Source organism: Zeugodacus cucurbitae, chromosome 3 (genome assembly GCF_028554725.1).
Source record: "Zeugodacus cucurbitae isolate PBARC_wt_2022May chromosome 3, idZeuCucr1.2, whole genome shotgun sequence".
Classification (NCBI taxonomy): domain Eukaryota; kingdom Metazoa; phylum Arthropoda; class Insecta; order Diptera; family Tephritidae; genus Zeugodacus; species Zeugodacus cucurbitae.
The window spans coordinates 9097856-9120319 of record NC_071668.1 but is presented as its reverse complement, the minus strand read 5'-3'; the positions used below and the strand labels follow the sequence as shown (position 1 = coordinate 9120319).

General features: G+C 31.7%; 1 protein-coding gene across 4 annotated transcripts; it reads right to left on the bottom strand.

The window, feature by feature from the left end:
• Positions 1–1630: 1630 nt before the first annotated feature.
• LOC105217013 (phospholipase A1 member A) lies at positions 1631–22115 on the bottom strand. Of its 4 annotated transcripts, none has more exons than XM_054228164.1 (5): positions 21761–22115; positions 19192–19514; positions 2596–3309; positions 2360–2528; positions 1631–2218 (listed from the first exon to the last, which is right to left on the bottom strand). In XM_054228164.1, the coding sequence occupies exons 2-5, from the start codon at positions 19283–19285 to the stop codon at positions 2107–2109; spliced, it is 1089 nt and encodes a 362-aa protein (XP_054084139.1). In that variant the 5' UTR covers positions 19286–19514; positions 21761–22115; the 3' UTR covers positions 1631–2106. The 4 variants fall into 4 exon arrangements, with proteins under 4 accessions (XP_054084139.1, XP_011190115.1, XP_011190114.1 ...); XM_011191813.3 differs by having other exon boundaries at positions 19192–19496; XM_011191812.3 differs by having other exon boundaries at positions 19192–19477.
• Between the last annotated feature and the right edge of the window lie 349 nt (positions 22116–22464).

The window sequence follows — 22464 nt, the reverse complement described above, 5'->3', positions numbered from 1 at the left end:
TATACATAAACTAACTGTAAACATTAAACGAAATAAAAAAATATTGGCTAAAATTATAAAATTCTCAGCGTGAAGTTAAAAACATTATTAAATGTGTATTTTATGTGTATTTACTTGCTCCGAACCACACACATAAACAAATGTATTTATATTAATTTCAATTGCTAATATATATAAATAAAAATTACATAATATTTGCATATAATCAGCAAAAATATAAGAAAAAATAATATATATATAAATAAACAAAATACATATAAATACTTGCCTAGTACTTGAAAGCACAAAGCAAAATACACAAAAAAAAGTTAAATGAAAATATTAAAAAATATATTAAAGTAATTGCAGCCTGTAAAAACAATAGACCAAAATTGTAAATGCATATAAAAGTTCCAATAGCAGTGAATTATGTATTTCCGAATGTATACAATATATACTATATATAGTCTACAATTCACATACAAAATACATATATAATATATAAATGAAGTAACGGAATATCAAATTAAAAGAATAAAGAAAACATGTTTGAAAGGAAAACAAAAATCAAATGGATCTTTTAATTGTTTGGGGGTGTACGGATTTTTTTGCAACATCTGTTGAGAAATTGTTGAGAAACTATTGAGAATGGCTTTTTATGGCTTAAGAAATATTCAATTCAAATATTTTTAGCCACAATGTAATTAGTTAAGCTAAAAATGATTTAGAGTTAATAATTTTTTCCATTATTGTTGAGAAACTGTTGAGAATGGATTTTTGTGAGTACAGAAATATTGAATTCAAAAAATCTTGCTAGTTTCAATATAATTTGTTAACCTAATGAGCATTTTGAGTTTACTAACTATATATTAATATATATATATATTTACTAACTTCTTATTCTTAAGAAACTGTTGAGAATCTATTGAGAACGAATTTTGTGGCTTGAGGAATTTTCAATTCAAATAATAATTCTAGTAACAATACTATTTGTTAAGCAAATGATTATTTGGACTTGTTGAACTCCTTTATTATTGTTGAAAAATTGTTGAGAATTTATTGAGAATGTTTTTTGGTGGTTTGAGTTACATACGTATGTCTAATTCAAACTAGTAACAACGAAATTAGTTAAGTTAATGATTATTTTCAGTTTTGAACTATTATTTACTGTTGAAAAACTGTTGAGAATCTATTCAGAATGGATTTTTGTAGCGTGAAAAAGATTTATTACGTCACAAAATTTAATAAACATCAAAATTAGTTGAATTGACGATCATTACAATTTAAGAAAACGCTTAATCACCTCTTGAGTTAAAAAAAACATTAAACTTAATTATATTAAAACAAAAGTGCAAAATTTCACTTCTTAAAATTTATTTTTATATTAAATTTTAAACGCACAACAATTTCCATATTTAACACCATAAAAATGAACAATTTGTACAAATATTTGGTACTAAAACAAAAATAAAATAACCATAAAAATACCAGTAAAATATTTTATAAACAATTTTTACAATAATTAGGTTTGTATTTACAAAACTATTCATAGGTAAGTAAATGGCTTTTTTACATAACAAAAATTAACAATAAACTAGTGAAAAAATAATTTTATTATAAATTACTAATATATAATTAAAATAAATTTCGCTTGAATCTGAAGGTGGAAATAAAGGTTTTTATACCTATAATTATTTTTTTTTCCAAAATATAGAATTAATTTCAAATTCCTTTAAAAATATAAATAATTTTTTACTAATTTTTTAATAATTGTAATAACACACACAATTTGAAATGAAAATTATTTCGAAGAGATTTTTTATATTAGAACTCGAATTTAGATTTGAATTTTTAATTTTTTTTCTGAATTCCAAATGAAACCGTTGTTTATATTTCATTTCCAACCTTACTATATGTACATAATTCCATTTCTACACGCTTAAACCATTAAAAAAATCCAACTATTTACAATTTAAAATAATTAACATAAATACATTAACTGGTACACAGTGAGAAAAAAACCCAATTCTAAAACTAAAATCACAAATATGCACTACTTTTATACAAAGGACTTTAACTATATTATTTTTTATTTATATACATATGAATGATTCTAGGTAGTTGTGATTATCTGCGCACGCCCTGATACTCGCCATTATTTGCGGAGCGTCCCTTTCCTGGAAAGCCACGCGCATAGGGGGGTTTGGCATTTGTGGTTACATAGTAGTTGCCACGAGCTCTGTAATAATAATGGATATTATTTTCACTCCTTCATTAGAAAATAAATGGTTTGAATCTGTGTATCTCTCTAGTTTCTTCTGAGTTTGAAATATAATATGTTTACAGACATCCTTCTTCCTTTCATCTACTTCCTACTTACTCATGCGAGACATGTTCGCCCATCAGCACATAATCGGAATCCTTTGGCTCACACCAACCTATCAGATAAGTGAAGAGATTTGGACATGGACCCGCGTAGAAACCACGCGACGAGGTTATGGACTCGATGAAGTACGGTGTCACCTTCGTATGATCACAGGCCAGAGTTTCTGCGTATACAAGTTAAACATTTTCAAATAAATAAGCACCATACATAGCACAAACATTGGAACCTACGAAATAGCGTCGCTGAACCCACACACGCCGGCTGTCGCGTGCCACCGTTCACATAAAAGTCCGCATGACCGCTGGAATGCCATTGCCCCAATATGCCAGCGCCAGTATGCAGCACGTCGACAAAGTGAGCATCGCTCGAGTCCAAGTCACGCGAGTTATTCGTGCCCGCATAGAAGAAAATGGTCGGATCCAAGGCGGTGATGCGACCCAACTTACCTTCGTTCGGCTTCAGATAGTTCGCTAGGAGTCCAGCAATATGTGCGCCCACGCTATAACCAATGAAGTGCAAATCATCGGGCCGCACACCGCGCGGATGACGCGCCAAATACTTGACGAGCTGTGAGATGCACAAGCTGCCGAAACGTGGCGCCCACTCCATTTGGCTGAGACAAGGCTCCTTCACCGCATCGGCGTAATCTACAATTATGATATTATAATCGCCGATGGTGAAGTACGCCTCGCGCAAATCCGGACTAGGGCTGTTATTGCGGCCGCCGCCAAAGCCGTGTATAATGACTTTGGTGGGATGCCGCGGATTGAAGTGAGTGTAGTAGAGCGCATTGTCGTCCAGCACATCGATGAATTCGGGATTCTGTTGTGTGCGACGCGTATAGAGGTAGAATTGTATCTTCGGATGTGGGCAACGATATGGCTTCTCCAGGCATGATTCCGTGACGTACACCTGATTCGTGTCGTTCTTGTTGCGCTGTGCGACTGCAAATATGAAGCCATGCGGGTTTAATATTTTGGTACTTGATTGATGGTTTTGGTATGGATATTGGTGATATTGTGAGTGTTGGTGAAAATGTGAGTTATTAAATTTATGTTTTTGTGAAAATTGCACACTTTTCCGTTATCTAAACACTTTCACAAGTTACGCAATGAAATGAAAATGTTTGAAAAATATTTATTTTGCATTGAATTACATTTGTTGCCTTCGCAAATCATTACAATTAATTGCGTGTCTTCGTAGTAAACCGTTAAACCGGGATTCAAACGTCTGGCGCCAAATTTCCAAACAACAATTTATGCAGATGCCATTGTTATTGTTGCTGGCGCCTCCAACTAAATCTGGCGGAAGTAGTGGATGCACACTTGCCAAACGACATTGCAACTAGCCGATAATGCATGCAACATGCCACTCGCAACATGGTACTCGCAGCATGCCACAGCCAATGAATGCCCTGAGTTAGTGTTGCAAGCTTTGGCATTGTAAAACCGGTTAGTTTTGACCGAAATTTACCGTTGTTTATTCAGTTCGAAATGCGGAAACATTGACTTTATTTATACGAAAGTGCATTTTTGCTGTTGCAAGTTTTTTATTTGAATATTTACTGTTTACTTGGCTCGATTAAAATGGTTGGGACTAAGTCTTCCGAATCAAGTTGTGTGCCTTGACTACTCTTAGCCAATTTTGAAACCATTTTAAAGTTTAGAGTGGAGAAAGGGTTACGATAACAGTACTAACAGAACTGGCCCCAGAAAATTTTGTGGTTCAATATAAGTTAGGGCCCTTGAAGTCATTTAAATCGAAGGTCTTTCTGGACTTAACGAACTAACATCCGTAAAAATTATAATTTTCAGCGAATTTCTATAAAAACAATGCTGAGTAGCTCGTAACCTCAAAAAACATGATTGAAATTCAAAACCTACAACAAAAATAATATATTACGTCATCATTACAACCTAAATTTGCCCCCAAACAACATATTAATCACCAACATCCAACTTTTTTTTTATTTAACTTGCGGGTCCGCCAACTTGAACTCTGCGCAGATTATCTAATCACATTGAAATGCAACGCTTCCTTAAGCAAAAAACAAAAAGTTGTCAAATAGCAAAAACAACAAATCAACTAATGAAAATGCAATTCACAGCCCGTCGAGCACTAACAGTTGAGGTTGACAGTGACCAATGGGCCATATACATATACTACATATGAGGATTACATAAAAGCAAAATAGTAAAACAAAACCAAAAAAGTCATAAGAAAACTGCAATCAAACAAAGAAACGCTACAATAAATGCTAAAGCTGAAGCTCATGGCAACACTAACGACCAAACGTGATGAGCGTGTTTAATGGGCAATTGGAAATTAATGACAACAACAACAGACGTACCTGTTCATATGTGAAAATAGTTGTTGGCTTACATATATACGATATTACAAATATATAAATATATGAACTCTCTGTGCAAGTATTACATGTTGGCAGCCGAATTTTTGCCATAGACAACTCACTAAGCTAAACCGGCGGTCACCTTTGAATAGTTGGCCGCCACCTACAGCCACCAACGGTAGCAATGTATTGCTGTTGAGAGTTACACAGTGGGTTATTTGCATAAATTAGATGATCAGTGGTGGGTTGCACAAGTATTTTTCAGACAAAGCCTAGGTTAAAAGTTCAAAGAGGAATATTTATGAATATGGTCCCAGAAAAGACTTCGCTTCGTTTTACAGAATACGCGCCAAAAAGCTCGAAGAAGACTATATAGAAATATAATATAAGATATATAAGAAAACGTTTCACTTGTGTTAAGGATGTGTTGAGGCGAATGCTTATCGCAATGAAATCCAAAAGAGAACTTCAAAATGCACTTATATATAGGCACTAGGTTCTAAATCCCCAGCTATCACTCGTTTGGACCTCATTCTATGGATTTACATGACGACCTCCCATTTTCTCAGCGAACTCTGAAGGACTAAGATCTCCTACTTAAGGAAATTCATACTTATAAATTAGGATCCGTCGTGTTGACCTTAGTGGATGTGCAAAAGGGACGGCTAGGGATGAAAACATTAAAAAATCTAGAAAATGATTTCGAATAATCATAAACTGAATTTGATATAAAGAGCTCTCTATTTGGTTATGTGAAAACTCTTTTCAAAGAGGGTTCCGAGCGAATTCACAATCAAGAACTCATAAATCTCGCCAACAGTGATTTTTCCTATTTTCAAAACCCTTTCAAGATGATTCAAACATTCGAAATTCCAAGAATGAAGGAAAAAATAAACCTCTTAGAGACAAAGGAGGAAAAAATTATTAATTTTAGTCCTATCAAAAGTCACCTATCTTCAAGAATGAGTTCCACAGAGCAATTTGAAAAACAGTTAAAAATATAGTTGAACATCAATAACTCGAACTTCTATAACTCGAAGTTCTCCATAACTCGAACATGAATTGGCAATAGATGTCAAGTTTCATACAAATTACCTTCCATAACTCGGAAGTCACTCTAACTCGAATTTTTTTGTGGATTATGGTTATTGTTAGGGAAGCTGAACTGTATTCATTGTTTTTGCAATCTCGTCCCACGGTCAATCAGCTGAGACGCGACGACGAAATTCCACGTGAGTGAGCAGCAAAAATTAGCACAGCAGCCAAGAGTGGCTACAATCACATTACACACACACCAACAAAAACACATACAACAACTACTTTTTACTTGCTCATACAGTTAACTGACTGTTGTTGTTGTTATTGGCGCTCTGCAATTTTACCACTTATAATGTTGTTGTTGTTATTGTTGCCATTACAACGTTACGTTACGCTCGTAACTGGCATTTAAGCTCGGCTACACTCTGGCGGTGCTGTAACTCTGCAATGTATGTTGCAAAACGCCGGCTCGGTTAAGCCGCGTTGCACGCGAATGAAATGTTTGTCGGCTCATTTTTTGCTTTCAACAAAGTTTTTTTTAATAGTTTTTCATTACATTTTATTACATTTCATTTTTGTTTTGATTATGTTGTTTGCTTTTGGTTTTCTACGAGTATATTGTTGTTGTTGTTGCAGGCGTAGTAACCGGTACCTGTGCTGGCGTCTTCAACAGTTCAATGCATTTTACGTTTGTATGCAGAGTGTGTGTGTTTGTTATTATTGTTACATATGCGAAGTGCACAATTTGTGTGATTTTTGTGTATTTTTTATACATATATAAGCATACATTTGTATGCGATTTATTTGCATGTTTGACTGTAAATGGCAAATAACGAAAGTCAATGCTGCTGTCATACTTTTTTTTCCGCTACTGTCAATGTTTATATGACTTTTTCGCTTTTTTGGGTTTTGTTTACTACTGTTGACTTTTGCCAATTTCATTACCATTTCTTTCGCATTTTCTCGCTCATTTATTTCTATTAACAGTTTGTTATTGCTCTCATATGAGCTGTGAAACCAAAAAGTGCCTCCACTCATGTAACGGGTGATTTTTTTGAGGTTAGGATTTTCATGCATTAGTATTTGACAGATCACGTGGGATTTCAGACATGGTGTCAAAGAGAAAGATGCTCAGTATGCTTTGACATTTCATCATGAATAGACTTACTAACGAGCAACGCTTGCAAATCATTGAATTTTATTACCAAAATCAGTGTTCGGTTCGAAATGTGTTTATCGACAAATTTTGTTCAGCGATGAGGCTCATTTCTGGTTGAATGGCTACGTAAATAAGCAAAATTGCCGCATTTGGGGTGAAGAGCAACCAGAAGCCGTTCAAGAACTGCCCATGCATCCCGAAAAATGCACTGTTTGGTGTGGTTTGTACGCTGGTGGAATCATTGGACCGTATTTTTTCAAAGATGCTGTTGGACGCAACGTTACGGTGAATGGCGATCGCTATCGTTCGATGCTAACAAACTTTTTGTTGCCAAAAATGGAAGAACTGAACTTGGTTGACATGTGGTTTCAACAAGATGGCGCTACATGCCACACAGCTCGCGATTCTATGGCCATTTTGAGGGAAAACTTCGGAGAACAATTCATCTCAAGAAATGGACCCGTAAGTTGGCCACCAAGATCATGCGATTTAACGCCTTTAGACTATTTTTTGTGGGGCTACGTCAAGTCTAAAGTCTACAGAAATAAGCCAGCAACTATTCCAGCTTTGGAAGACAACATTTCCGAAGAAATTCGGGCTATTCCGGCCGAAATGCTCGAAAAAGTTGCCCAAAATTGGACTTTCCGAATGGACCACCTAAGACGCAGCCGCGGTCAACATTTAAATGAAATTATCTTCAAAAAGTAAATGTCATGAACCAATCTAACGTTTCAAATAAAGAACCGATGAGATTTTGCAAATTTTATGCGTTTTTTTTTTTAAAAAAGTTATCAAGCTCTTAAAAAATCACCCTTTATATTGGTATGCAGTTGTTCGTGCCTTCCGAGTGCATTTTTGGCCTTTGGTAAATCACTGCTGTTCAAATTGAATGTAGCCGTTACATAACAGTAATAGTGACCCACAGATTTAGTTCAACTATGATTTTTGGCAACCCGGAATTTTTTGCTATATATCATAGTTGGCATTTCCTGGTAGCGGAAATAAAAGCGCTTAATCTTGGATGAATTACAACAACATATACAATATGCCAATTAAACAAATAATATTGTATAAAAAATATTTGCCAAAGGGCAGTTTGGCATTCAGGTTCGCTTACTTCCTGTTTTGATTATTGCCTCACGTCTATTAATACTTTAGACTCACAACAAGCATGGATAAATATAGTTTATAATAAATCTATCACGACTCTCTGGTCGGGTAGAAATAATACTAAAAGAACATAATTAGTTTTTTTAATTAAAATTAAAAAAGAACGGATAATTAGTATTCCCTATTTACTCTGACGACTTGAAAATGAACATCGTTGTCGCAGAGAATATTATTCAAGAATATTTTAAGTATCTCTGACATAATCATATAAAACATTTAACCTGCCAGGCTCTGAGACCCATAGTAAGAGTTCGGTTCTGGAGGCTTTTAAAATAAAATAATTATTTGTTTTCTAATTTAAAAAACCTATAAGAATAAGACGATCTCACATTCATCGAGAATATCAATAAAGGTTCAGAAAATTCTGGAAAATCAAGGATCATCAACTTTAACGGGGCTCAAATGATTGCTTTCTAAAGTGTTAAGTTCGAAAAAGTTGGTCCTTTAGTAGATTAGGTAGGTTGTTATAAGACGACAAGCTGAAAACTAAGCGGAACCCGTTGAGATCGAGGTCGGCAAGCCTACGTATTTTAAACATATTCCTGGCATTGTGAATCTTACAAGCTTTATGGCGACATTGGCGGCACTATGGCGGATTAAATTAATATAGAATACTTTTAAGCAGAGATTTCATGTAGCTTATGAACTTGATATGGATAAATGTTTATGTGGGGTTTTATATCTCAGCAAACGGTTTTTTGTGGAGTAGAAATAGAATTTCGGAACCCTTTACGGTCTCTTAAACATTGGCAATGGCGAATACCGCAGACGATGGAACAATGAGCTATTCGACGACATTGATATATGTATGTAGCTCAACGAGCAAAAAGGCAGCGGCTGCGCTAGCTAAGTCATGTTGTTCGAATGGACGAAAGCGCTTCAGATTTGAAAGTGTTCGATGCATTACCAGCTGGTGGAAATCGAGGAAGAGGAAGACCTTAACTTTGCTGGAAAGATCAGGTGGAGAAGAACCTGGCTGTACTTGGGATTTCCAATTGGAGCCAAACAACGAGAAGGAAGAACGAATACGGCGCTGTTGTAATCTCGGCTACTGATTAAGGCGTAAGCAATGTCTAAGCCAGTTAATAAGGCGAAGAAAAATATAAATTAATCGTGACCTTTGAACCCACCGGCAACCAAAGGCCAGCAAAGCTCGAGCTGCTAAATTTATCAAGGGGGTATAGCTTCGAGAGAGGGTAAATATGAAATGACCAAACTAAACACAATTTCAGATAACGCAAAATAAATTGGACTGGATGAGTACATAATGATACTTTATGAAAAAAAGACTAGATGTAATCGACAGGGGGCAAGTTGAAAGGATCCTTCTTAAATCATACTTTTTAATGTTATTTCCAAAAATCATAAAAAACTTCCAATTTAATTCCAATATTTATTTTTTTAAATTAATTTTTGACTTTTTTAGAAAAATATTTTCTGCAACTCACTACTCTCGTTAATAACTTAAAAAAGGCCGTTACGTAACAAACAAAGATGCAACGATGTCATCTCTGTCAGCTCAACCGACCATAAAATTGCCTCAGCGCTTTAAATGCGGGAAAAATGAGACATACAAGCACGCATGCGCATTTCTATTTCATTAACTATTGCAAAATCCACTGAAATTGCAGCAATTTTCATGATGCGATTTTCAAACTGTCGCTCTTGCAACATTTTTAACTGAATGATTATGTTATGTATTATTATGTGACGACTTTACTAGTTACAAATGTATGTATATCTGCTTGTCTGCGTGCATGCCGGTACCTACTAATTGCATTTGTTAACTCCATGTCTCACTCGATTGCAGCTCGTTTTGTGAAAAAGTTCCTCAAGCGTATATTGATTTCTTGACTATAAAGGCACAGAAGTCAATGAAGTGAAAAGAAGGAAAACACACAAAAAACCGTTTGCCCATAAAGCCAACTAACAGGAAATTTAATGTGAAATACTACATAATTGCAATAACTTGCGGCATATTAATTTGAACTCAATTGTGACTCTATTGAGAAAAAATTGTATGTAATTACTTATGTAATGAGTTATGCACTTGTTATTATAAGTTGACCGAGTTTTTAAGTTTCCTGTGAACATTTTATTAGTTATAATTTTTTTTTTTGTAAGAAGTATTTTGAGGAATTGGTACTTATAAATGGTATTGGCAAGTTGGAAAATATCACTTAAGCTGTTGAGTGAAGCTTGAATTCGAGTAGCTCAAAAAAATTGCCTCCAAAAAATCTAATTGAAACCAGATTATTGTACTTTGACAGTAACTTGAATTAAAAAAATGTTGTTTTCGTGCCACGCGGAAATTTTTTGACTTCATTAGCCTACAAAATAATTTCGAAACGCAGGTCACACTTTGGACTCCAATAGAGTTTTATTTCTAACTATTTCCTCTTTATGGAATCATTAAAAATTGCTAAAATAGGAAAAAATATTTGGTCTACAATTTTGCTTCCGCCGTTTTCCAATAGATGTCTCTATGGTCAAGCACTGGTCGATTAAATAAATTTTTTTGTATCGATCTTGGACGTTTGTGTCAACATTAACCCAACAAAATATTTGTAGAGATCTGTTTGCATCCCAAACTTATTCTCAACTGAAAATGTCACTTTTTGAGCCGAATTCTCGACATTTGCGGGAAATTTTGATTTTCTTTTTTAATTCCAAGAAAAGTGTAACAATTCCCTAAAATATTTTAAATTGTGTTCTTTTAGAGTTATAAAATTTCATAGTGGGATAGCTGTCAATTCACATGACATTTATGTTCAATATATTTTAGAGAGTTGCTAAGCAAAGTCGAGATCATGGAAATTTATTTCGAAAACCCTTTGTTTCGGGACAAGAATAGTTAGGACAACTTCAGCAAATAATTAAACAAAATTGCAAGATCTCTAAAGCGAGAAGTCCTGAAAAGACTTTTTAGATCCTCTTTCAGTTGAAATAAGTTACTGGCTGGTTCGGGCCTTGTTCTCAGAATGCATTTTTATAATTTTTCGAGGAATCATATTAACAAATATGTATTTTATACCACTAAAAAGCACACCCTTTATAACGAATATGTACATTTTCAACATTATATTCACATAATGAAGGAACTATCTAATTGCGGAACTCTTCCGTTAATTTCCTATAGTTTTTTAATTAGTTTAAAGCGGATGTTAAATGTAGCATACAATTTTTATATTTCTTCACAACAAATTTCTTAATTTTTATGTATTCACTTTTCAATATATTTTCAATGCTTTCAACACCCACTAAACCAAAGGCATATAAAAATTAAACAAAATTCGATTAAGTAAAAAAATATTGTGCAATAACAACAAAGTAGAGTTTTCACAATATTTTATGAGCAACTAGCAACAATAACAAATTTTTATGCAGTTATGCATTTGTTGTTTATACAAAGCCATCCGCAAACGATTTCTAACCACAACAATTTTATTAAGAAATGCATTTAGTGCAGCCAGTATAGGCGATTTGTGCGGATATTTGGTTCAATAAACCAAAGCAACGCCCGGACACGCATTAAGCTTCGAGTTATTAATATGCCACGCAAGTGTTGGTTCGATTTCTATGCTTCAGTGGATGATACACGACTTGGAAAATCCAACAAATAAATAAACTAAACGTGAAAAAAATAAGCAACAACAAAAACAATAATAAAATTCTGTAACTTTTTTTTATTAAATATCGCAGTAAAAATGCAGAGTAAATAGATGGTTGTTATTACATGAAATTGTTTCTTTAACCCTTTGGTGAACAGTAGAAATTGTTATCGGCTGCTAGTGGTATTAATTACAAAGAAGGAAATTTAATTTTAATTGATGTTAACTCCAAATAAAATTAACATTTATCAATAAAAATATATGTTTTTTGAAATCAGTACATCAAAATAATTTAAAAAAAATTGAGTAATATATTATAATTATATATGGCAACCCTATACAATAAATGGTTTTTAATTAGTATGCAGCAATTTTTCCCTCGTAGTAAAATAAAAAGTATGCAATTCAAAAAAAAAAAAAAAAAAAATTCAATAGGTGGCAACACCAATTTTATTAATTTAAATAATTTAAGAATTTAATTTTGTTGTTTTTGGAAATAATTACTATTTTCGAGAGCTTTAAAAAATTAAAAACTAAATTCTTTATAAATAAAATAATTGCCATAGTTAAAACATTTTATAACTGCTCAATTAACCGCCTTGAACCTAACCAAAAATAACATGAGTAATTATTCACCGCATCAAACTAAACGCAGTGTTTATGAATTTAAAAATATGAGCTATGTTTGAATTAAAAAAAGTTCTTGAACTCGAACAATTTGTACAGCAAATATTACGCAAGAGTTCAACGACAATAAAAAGTGAACGTGCGCTTGTAACTGTCATTAACTAAAAACTAGAAGCAACAATAAATACGTTGTGTTAGATTTCAAAGCAGAGTAAGAAACACAATTATCAAGAAATATTCCTACGAATACTACTATATATATGACTGTTTATATGTATGTACGAGTATGTATTCACTTGTATGAATTTTGTATTTATGCTTCGCTGGTAATTTAATTGTAGCTGGAATTTATACTAACATAATAATAGCCAATGTGTGTGCTAAATCCACCTTGACACTCATTTACACCAAATATAGTTGGTAAAACAGAAAAGTAAAATATATATATACAAATAACCGACAAATTAATTGAACCATAATATGAGTCTGGTTACATCCACATGTTCGTACATATGTAAACTTGCGTATGCTGAGGAACACCACAAATAAATTAGAAGGCACATGGGGGTTTTCTATATTATATTATGTCTCGTGAAGTTCATACAGAGTGAATGGATGAATAATATAAAATAATTTGTCGTTTCAGCGTTGACAAGGTGCGTTACGCATGCGTATTTCAAAAATTTGCAACTAAGGCTAAGCACATAGTGTGGCAAGCAGCGATATCTTGGTGAAAACAAAAGGAAAAGATAACAGAAAAAATTTATAAAAGCAATATAGGACTTCCTACTACTATATTACTTTCTGTATTTCGCTTTCATTATATTTTTATATATTTTGATAATCCGATTTCTTGGCAGAAAATGTTTTTAGGTAACCCCACTATTAGAAAAACAAAACTAGAAAAATACTTTAAATTATATATTTTAAAATCAATTTCGGGACGAGCAGGACAAAAATTAATCTCTCCTTCAGAATGATAATATTTCGCCTTAATCTATTTTGTTCTACATACAGAAACCTTTCAAAACAAATTTTTATAGCTATAAGACTATCTGAACCTTTAGAAGATATTTTAATAGAATCCCTGAGGCGATCAAGGTGGTTTAATCCGGTACTGTTCAGAACTTTTTACGTTTCAGAGTTTTCTGAAATGAAATACACCTATGTATTTCGACCGCCAGAGCACGAAAATTAAGTATTTTATATTTATTATATTCAATATATAAATTTGCCGGAAAATGCGAAAAACCAGCGTAGTTTGTAGTTTTATAGTGAAATTTTCAAGTTATTTATGAAAATATAGGAATAAATTTGGGGTTACCATTTGGTAATCGTGGGCTATTTCGGGTTAAGGGTTAAACATTCGATCCCTGACCTGTATCAATAAGGGTTTTTAATAGCACTTGATAGGCTATCACAAACCTCTGAACATATTTCTGACAAGAAAAGCAGCTCATAAAATGAATTAGTTTGATGGTAGCTTAAACCAACATATAGTTATGGAACATTTTTATATAAATCGGTCTTTGATTTGGTTCTTAAGTTAATATACGAGTGAATCACAGAATGAAAGTAATATCATCTCAAACAGAAGGAAACTGATATTAGTTTTAGATATTATTCGTTGTTTTTCAAATGGGAATGCAATAAAAGTCTTTTCAAACTTCCCCCGATACTGCAATATTAAGGGGTTATACTCGTATAAAAATGTTGAAGTCGGTAAAATAATCGAACATTTGTTTATTCTTTCATCTTAAAGTATACGTTCTTAAGAATGTTATCTCAAATTTTTATAGAGATTTAAGACGCGAAGTTATAGCGTTTAGCATCTTGCTCCGCTACACTAGACAAAAGTGTACTTCTTGAATCTTTAAACGCGATTATCTCAATTATATTTACCGTATCTTTGAATGATTTCATTATTTCGTTTAAATTTTCATATCAATGTTATGCATTTTTCAATATATTTCATCAGATGAAAAAAGTATTCTTTTTGAGAAAATCGTCCCCGTTTGCAGATTATTTTTTCTGATTTCAATGAATTAAGGACACTACAAGTCTCCATACTAACGAAATTTGTTTGCTTTTATATGTCTGTATAAATGTCATAACTTATATGAACCTTATTAGTATTTTTCATGTTTTTATGCTGAGTTTACAGATTAGACATTGTACTACTCTACAGAATATCAAAATGTTCACAATTTTCCCGCACCTCAACATACATATATACCCCCTTAAAGACTTGCCTTTTAACAAGTTTATTAAAAATGCTTGTAGCATAAGCTTAAATAAGACAGTTGATTGAACTGTTTATCAAAATTTTTGTATGTCACGTAAAAAATTATGTATTATAATTTACGCTGACCTTGCGATAATTTCGAATACAACAAAAAGATATGTAAGTTATTTCAGCGATTTCTGTTACTTGAAGAGGCTAACTCTACAAAATGCGTCTATTCATATCCGCGTCCTTCAAAAATATATAAAAAAATTAGTAATTCAAAAAGTCAAAATAAACAATAAAAACAAAACGAAAAAACAATTTAAAATAAAAAATGTATTTAATTGTGAGTGCAAAAACTTTAAAAAGTAGCACGAAAAACGAAAAACTATTGATTGGATATACGAAAACGTGAATAAAGCTGCTTACAAATGCACAAATATTAAAAAAATCGCATATTTTCGTGGTTGCTTTTGCATCACTTTTTGCTTTGCCTACTAACACATTTTTTTGTTAACATTTTCGCTCAGCAAAAACATACGAATGCATCTCTCCCTCCACTCAGGTTTTTTATGCAGTCTGTCGTCAATCGGTCAGTCTGCTTGTCACTACCAATTTGTGTGCCCTTTTATAGGCTGGCGATTAAGTTTTTATAGTTTTGCTTTTCATTTTAAAATATTTTTATTTTTTTTTTAATTTCGTTTTCGCTGGAATTCGCTTATTTTGTTGTTGTTTGAAATTCCATTATTTATCGTCACAAACGCACAATGTAAAAAGCCGTTTAGTCATTGCTATGTTGTTGGGTTTTGATTTGTTTTGTGTGGTCTCTGCTCTTCGTTAGCTGGAAATTGTACAATTGTTGGCTTTTGTTGTGAGTTTTTGGTATATCCAATTAATAAATATACTTAATAATAATGTATTTATCGCTTGTTAAGCTTTTATGCAGCACATGTTTTGTCAAAATTTGCTTAGTCAAGGACTTCTCGAAAATTCCACGCAATTTGAAGTACAATGTCTAATGACAATCACATGAATCATGTTTTTTGATAGAAATTTTTGGCAGAAAGCTCTTTAATATTGATAATGTTTTGTAGTAGAAACAGTAGGCAAAAAATACAATAAATATCTCAAATCTAATCGTAGAACTGACCGAAAGATTTATGTCCTCATAGAAAGATTTATGTCCTGGATAGTAATAGAACTAAGAGATGAGATGATAAGATGATTTTGAACTCCATTACGAAAATTCCTTCGAAAAATTAAAAGAAGAAATGCAGTGCATTACATTGATTTGTGAAGTGTAAAATGTTACCCGATTTTTCGAGAGAATATCTTTAAATTTTTCTGTTGGAGATATTTATAGACATCGTTCAGCAGTTTATTGTTCGAAAAAATTTGATACGAAGCCTACAATGCCAATAAAAAACTCATTTAGGCTTGAATTGAGAATGTTGTACATTAGATTATCATATTAGAATATATCTAAAGGGACCTTTAGCAGTTCGAAAAAATAAAATTTTATCATTGTTAAGGGGCACACCTAGTGTAAAATTTCAAAAAAAAAAATTGTTTTCTTTGTTTCATATTTCGGTAGATTACATCTTTAAAAAGAACATATTAAAATTTCAAATCGATATCTCAAATAGTTTTTGAGTTATAGCAATTTAAAGAGCAGCCGCTCGGTAACAGTGAGAACGATCATTTTATCTTTAAACGCTTTTTTTCTCGAAACAGCATTTTCCGAATTTGCTGCAGTGATTACTCATAAACAAATGATCCGATCACTATCGAATTGTTTCTACCTGTTCTATATATAGTTCTCCGTACAATGACCTATCGATTTTTAATCTGATCAAAAAATCGAATTTTGGCAGGCCAAAAACGACCAAAATTTGTAAAACATGTATAAATATATTCTCAAAATTTTGAAATAATTGATAAAGTATTTTTTTTTAATAAAAATTCCCAAAAATCACCTTTGTTTTATGCCATTACACTAGGTGTGCCCCTTAAGATGAAGGATCGGAAAAAACTTAAGATGTAGCGGGCACTCAAATTATTTTTATTATCAGCTTGACTTAAAAAGAACATAAGGCATATATAATTTATTATTTGCACTTGTATCCAAAATATATGGATTCTCAAAACTATTGTTCAAACATCAAAGCAAGCTTCGAATAACCTGACAACTATGTAAACTTTAATATTTTCAGGAAAATTAATAATTTTTTTACTAACAATTAGCATTCCAAATGACAAAATTTTATTCTTTTAGATTAAGGAAGTCATTAAAAAGTATATAAAAATATAATAAAACCAAAAAATATGGCAACTCGTTCAAGTAAATGGGCTAAATTGGAGGTTTATTGCAATTTTAAATGAGTCATTTACTTTATATGAACACTAAATGAGTTAATTGCAAAGCTATTATGTGTTATTTGTACATATGTACTTCAGAGAGCATGTGTAAAATAATTTCAGCGGCGGTTACTTTCAATTTATTGCACAATCAACGCTACATGCGAGCAAAGTTGACCAAAATGTTTAGCAAAAATGTCAGAAAAAAATATCTACCGACATAAAGAGTGACATTGCAGTTCACGAAAATGGCACATTGACTATATATATATACATAAGTAAGTTTACTCCAGCTTTACTGGAAATTTGTATGCACGCTTGTATTGACTCAAACACTCCGGTACATAAGTACGCTGACATAGTTTGCTTGAACTTTTTTGGGCAGGTGCTAAAAAGAAAGTTGATTTCAGTGTTTTTTCTCCCCTCCGCTTTTACATCGTTTTCGCATTTCGGCACTTTGCATGTAGCAAAGAGAGAAAAAATTATGATTTACCCAATTACCAGCCAGATGACTCAGACTGAGTAAGGGCAGCATGGTGGAAAAATATTAAAATTTTAAAATTCGAAAGTGAAGATATTAAGCACTAAATCTTGAAATATTTACGATAAAGGGTTAATTAAATATGTCAGCTAAAATGAAGTGAAGCGAAGAAGAAACGAACTTTCATTGAACTTAAAAAAGAGATATCGGATTCAGATGAGAAGAGAATTAACACGAATTCTCAAGCAACGAATTTGATGTTCGAAAAGAAGTGGCTATTTTAAGGGTCTTAAGTGCCGATGGATTGAAAAGTTATGGTCAGATAATGCCTCTGAGTAATACCAGAGCGTGAAGAACGACCCTAAACCGTTTCATCCCAAACAAGGTTTTCAGCTAGACGACCTACTGACATTTAATGTTATTAATCATGACAAATGGTAAAAAAGATCTTAAAATTTGCCACGTCCTTACATTTATGATTATCCCCATTGATAGTCATAACCATGGGATTAAAGATAATTTCGTATTTTTTTTGGAACCAACAATAACTCTTTCGAAATAGCGAAGATCCATTATTTCAAATCAACTTCTCTCGTGAAAGAGTCCTACCTCTCTTAGTACATTAGTTAAGCAGGACCTAGGACTCAAGAAAGCTCATAATCACTGTATCTAGGGGCGTTTTAGAAATATATTATGAGTAAGATTTATGAATCAAAATGCATACATAAGTCAGGACGGAGGTTAATCGAATGAAATCGAATAATCTGGACAAAAATGCGAATAGTCGTAGACTCTTCAACTACAAAAGTATTTTATGTGCTTCTATCTGGTAGTAGAGGAAGAGAGAATGATCACGTGACCCAACCGACAAACAAGATGAGAAAGAGAGTTACCCTTTCTCATATATTAAGTCAATATATTACAAAAAAATTAAAAAATAATTATGAAAGACGAATGAGACCTGCGTTCAAGCTCCTAACCTCAAAAACAAAACCAAAACCTTAACTTTCGGTATAATTCAAAGCTTTTTCCAGCGAAACGTCAATAAGTTCATAAGAAAGATTACCTAAATTGGCATAATAACGTGATGGTTTTATCACTGTGGCTCTATACAAGGCGAATATTTCGGCACTTGAATGCTCACATCTAAGAGCTTAATACACCATCAAACTGTTAATCAGTCACTTAAGTCCAAGATTTGTTGTTAATTAAAATGTTAAACAGCGCTACAACAAAAAAAAAACCAAATACAAGTGTATTTACGAAGACAATCAACAGCGAAGAGCACAAAAGCAAAACAAAAAAGGAGAAAAAACGAAAGGGCAAACATAAATATTACATAGCCATGAAAGTAAAAGTTTTTTTTGGCGCATAAGCGACTGAAGATGGTGTGGGGAGATACCGCATAGATTGACGCGATTAAGGTGAGTAGGGTGACCAGGTAAAAAAAATAAAAAAAAAAAAATAAAAAAAAGTAAAAAAAAATTACAAAAAAAAAAATTTAAAAAAATTAAAAAAAACAAATACAATTGAGGCGTTTTAAAAATAATAAAAAAAAAATTAATAAAAAATCAAAATATTAATTTCTTAAAAAAATATTTTTATTATTTATGTGAAACAAAAATGACTGAAAACTCTTAAATATTTTTGCTTACATTTTTTTCTTTTTAGTAAAATCAATAAATCAACAGAAAAGTGTGCTTTGAGTTAGAATTCTAGTAGAGTTTGTTGCGAAATGATGAATGATGTGTGTATGTGTTTAATTGCAAATTTATGTGCTGCGAGTATAATTAACAAATACCAACCGGCGTAGTCCGCATGACAGCTGAGTAGCAGAAAAATGTGTAGCAATAATGTGGAAAAGATATTGGTGTTGTATTTGCGGCAGATCAACCACATTTTATCTGAATCGAGGTTTTTATGGCGTTTTTATGCACTCACAAATATCGTTGTGTGGTCGTATGGAAATTGTTGTTGCTTTTTTATTATTTTTTGTTTTTTGTAATACTAGCAATTGTCAGATGGCCCACTTAGAATTGTTATTATTTTTTAATTATTCGAAGAATTAAAGGTAGTGATTCGGAGTGTTGTCTAAGTATAAATATTTACACTGAAATTTTTAGTTTTTCTTATTATAAATCGGAGATATTAATAAAAATAAAATTAATTATGTTTTTGAAAAAATGCATATTTATATTAAATTAATTTTAAGCAGAACTTTATTATCGGGGATACTCCACTGGAATTAATTTAGTTGACGTTATTTTATAAATTTATTCCAATCTTTTGCATTGGGTTTAAAATATGTAATTTTTTTAAATGAATAATGAATAAATTTAAATTTTTTATGTTATATACTTTTTGCGAATATATGATTTTCAAATTTTTCTAACATCAGATTCATAATGATTTTTATTATTAATTTTCTCAATCATTTGGAATTTTGTATAACCTTTATAATTTTATTAAATTAATGCTTTTTTATTATTGATTAGTATTGTTTTATAATATTGCAATTTCAATTTAAAGAAATATATATAAAATACGAACTTTCAATTATCTTTTAATTATTACACCATAATTGGCTTCTTTGAAATTTTTTTAAATTGGAAACTTAAAAACAAATTTAAAATTTACCCAAGAAACAATAAAACAATATTTAACTTAACTTCATTAATGAATAATTAAAAAAAGATATGAATTATAATAATTAGAGATGCATTAATTTAATATTAATTAATAATTTTTATTTATATGTATTTTATTTCATTTCACTTTATTTCATTTTACTTTATTTTATTTTATTTTATTTTAGTTTAATTTATTTTATTTTAATTTAATTTATTTTATTTTAATTTATTTTAATTTAATTTATTTTAATTTATTTTATTTTATTTTAATTTATTTTCATTTATTTTAATTTATTTTATTTTATTTTATTTTATTTTATTTTATTTTATTTTTTTTTATTTTATTTTATTTTATTTTATTTTATTTTATTTTATTTTATTTTATTTTATTTTATTTTATTTTATTTTATTTTATTTTATTTTAATTTAATTTAATTTAATTTAATTTAATTTAATTTTATTTTATTTTTATTTTATTTTATTTTATTTTATTTTACTTTATTTTATTTTATGTTATTTTATTTTATTTAATTTAATTTAATTTAATTTAATTTAATTTAATTTTACTTTATATTATTTTATTTTATTTTATTTTGTTTTATTTTATTTTTTTTATTTCATTTCATTTTATTTTTATTTCATTTTATTTTATTTTATTTTAATTTATTTTATTTTATTATCTGTTATCACTTCAGCACATCTCACTTTCCAACGAAGACTTTTAAATTGTATATAATCCACATTTAAATATCGTAAAATAACTGCAATATCAACACTACAACCACTGATAAGAGACAAACACCACGTCTTAACTGACGCAACGTGAGTTTTTGGATTTCTAGTTCATCACATTTTTGCCACTTGACGCGCCTTTGCCATGCCAATGACTTTTATGGCCCACGGAATGGGGTTAATTAAATCGAGCACAAAGCGGCCGTGTTGTGACAGCCAGATAAAGACAAATCGACGTAATAGAGTATATTTCCATTCACAAGCCACTATATAAAAGTACATATAATATATAAATATGTAACTGTTTGTAAGTTATTTAAGTTTACAACATAGCGGCTGCTTGTCTTAACTTGGTCGCGTTACACTTTTTGAACATTTCTATTTGAGCAAAACAACTTCAACTATAAATGCAACACAAACACATAGAAGAAATAAAAAAGTCAGAGAAAAAATTATGTAACAAAAGTCGCCTCGTCACTTTGTTGTTGTCTTTATCACTGTTACAATTTCCCGGCGCTTAAACTTGAATTTTGTCTGTCTGTCAGTTGGTGGGTCAAGGTACGCTTATCGCAGTGCTTTGTCTAGGACTCTGTGCCTATTAGCATAACAACAGCTATCTCGATATTTCTCAATATAAAGGCTTGTAAGTATTATGCGTTTATGCGCATGCGTCTGGTTTACAACTTCACTAACACTAACGCACACACATATATTTTTACAAACACTCACTTGCCTTGATGCCAGCCGCTATGTTGTAATATAATTGTTTGGTCATTGGTCTCTAACAATTCCGGCTTAAGTGGGTGATTTGACAACAGCTGGTGCAACAACGAGTAGCCCGGAGGCAAGCACCCACTTCAAATAAGAGACGCTTTGAAAACAAAATATTTTTAATAAACAATTTCAAGTAGTTTAGGCCTGTTTTTATTATTATTTTTTTAATTTATTGTAATTTTCTATATTTTTTATAATCCATTATATTTTTGTTTGTTTGTTGTATTATTAATTTCACCTTCACCGCACTGCGGATATGCACGTCTTCGGCACTTTGCTTTAACTTTTACTTTCGCATTCACGTTTGCTTTTATTATTGGCTTCGCGTTCACTTTCGTTCGCTTATTTCGCTACCTTTCTCGCCTTTAGCCGTCTGCGCGTTTTTGGTGGCCGTCGCGTTTGCGCACTCAAAACAGTCTGTTTGCTGTTGACCAACTTTTGCTTTCGTTTGCCTTTGCTGCGGCGGCGCTCAACTCAGCTCAGTTGGATTGGATTGCAAGTTTTTCAATTTGTTTAAAAGTTTTCGTTCGTTTTACACTAAATTTTCGTACGAAAAGTTGTGCGACGCTTTTTGCCGCCACTCGAGTCGACGTTTGAATGAGGAGCGCATTTTGTGAGCTTAAATATATCAAAATTAAAATTGCTCTGAGCTTGGCACACGCTCCAGGGGGTTGGCTTGAGTGGCGCCCATCGCACGCAAGGCATTGTGTTCGTGTGAGTAAAATCGAAAAACGAAAAACTTAAGCGACGAACTTGAATTTGGGGAGTTGGAACCTTATGAGTGTTAATGAAATTGATGATATGTTTGTTTATCATACTTGACAAATAAAAAAGTAATAGTAATGTTAGAATGATATGGCTTAATAAAGTGAGCTGTGTAATGTGAGTAGAAAATCTTGAAAAATGAAAAAACTATTTTTTAGAGTAAAACTGCATTACATT

Coding starts and splice junctions, on each gene's coding strand:
- LOC105217013 (XM_054228164.1), bottom strand. CDS start 19,285: ATGTGGTTGATCTGCCGCAAATACAACACCAATATCTTTTCCACATTA. Junction 3,310..19,191: donor CTGTCATGCGGACTACGCCG/GTTGGTATTTGT, acceptor TCATATTTGCAG/TCGCACAGCGCAACAAGAAC. Junction 2,529..2,595: donor GGGTTCAGCGACGCTATTTC/GTAGGTTCCAAT, acceptor TTGTATACGCAG/AAACTCTGGCCTGTGATCAT.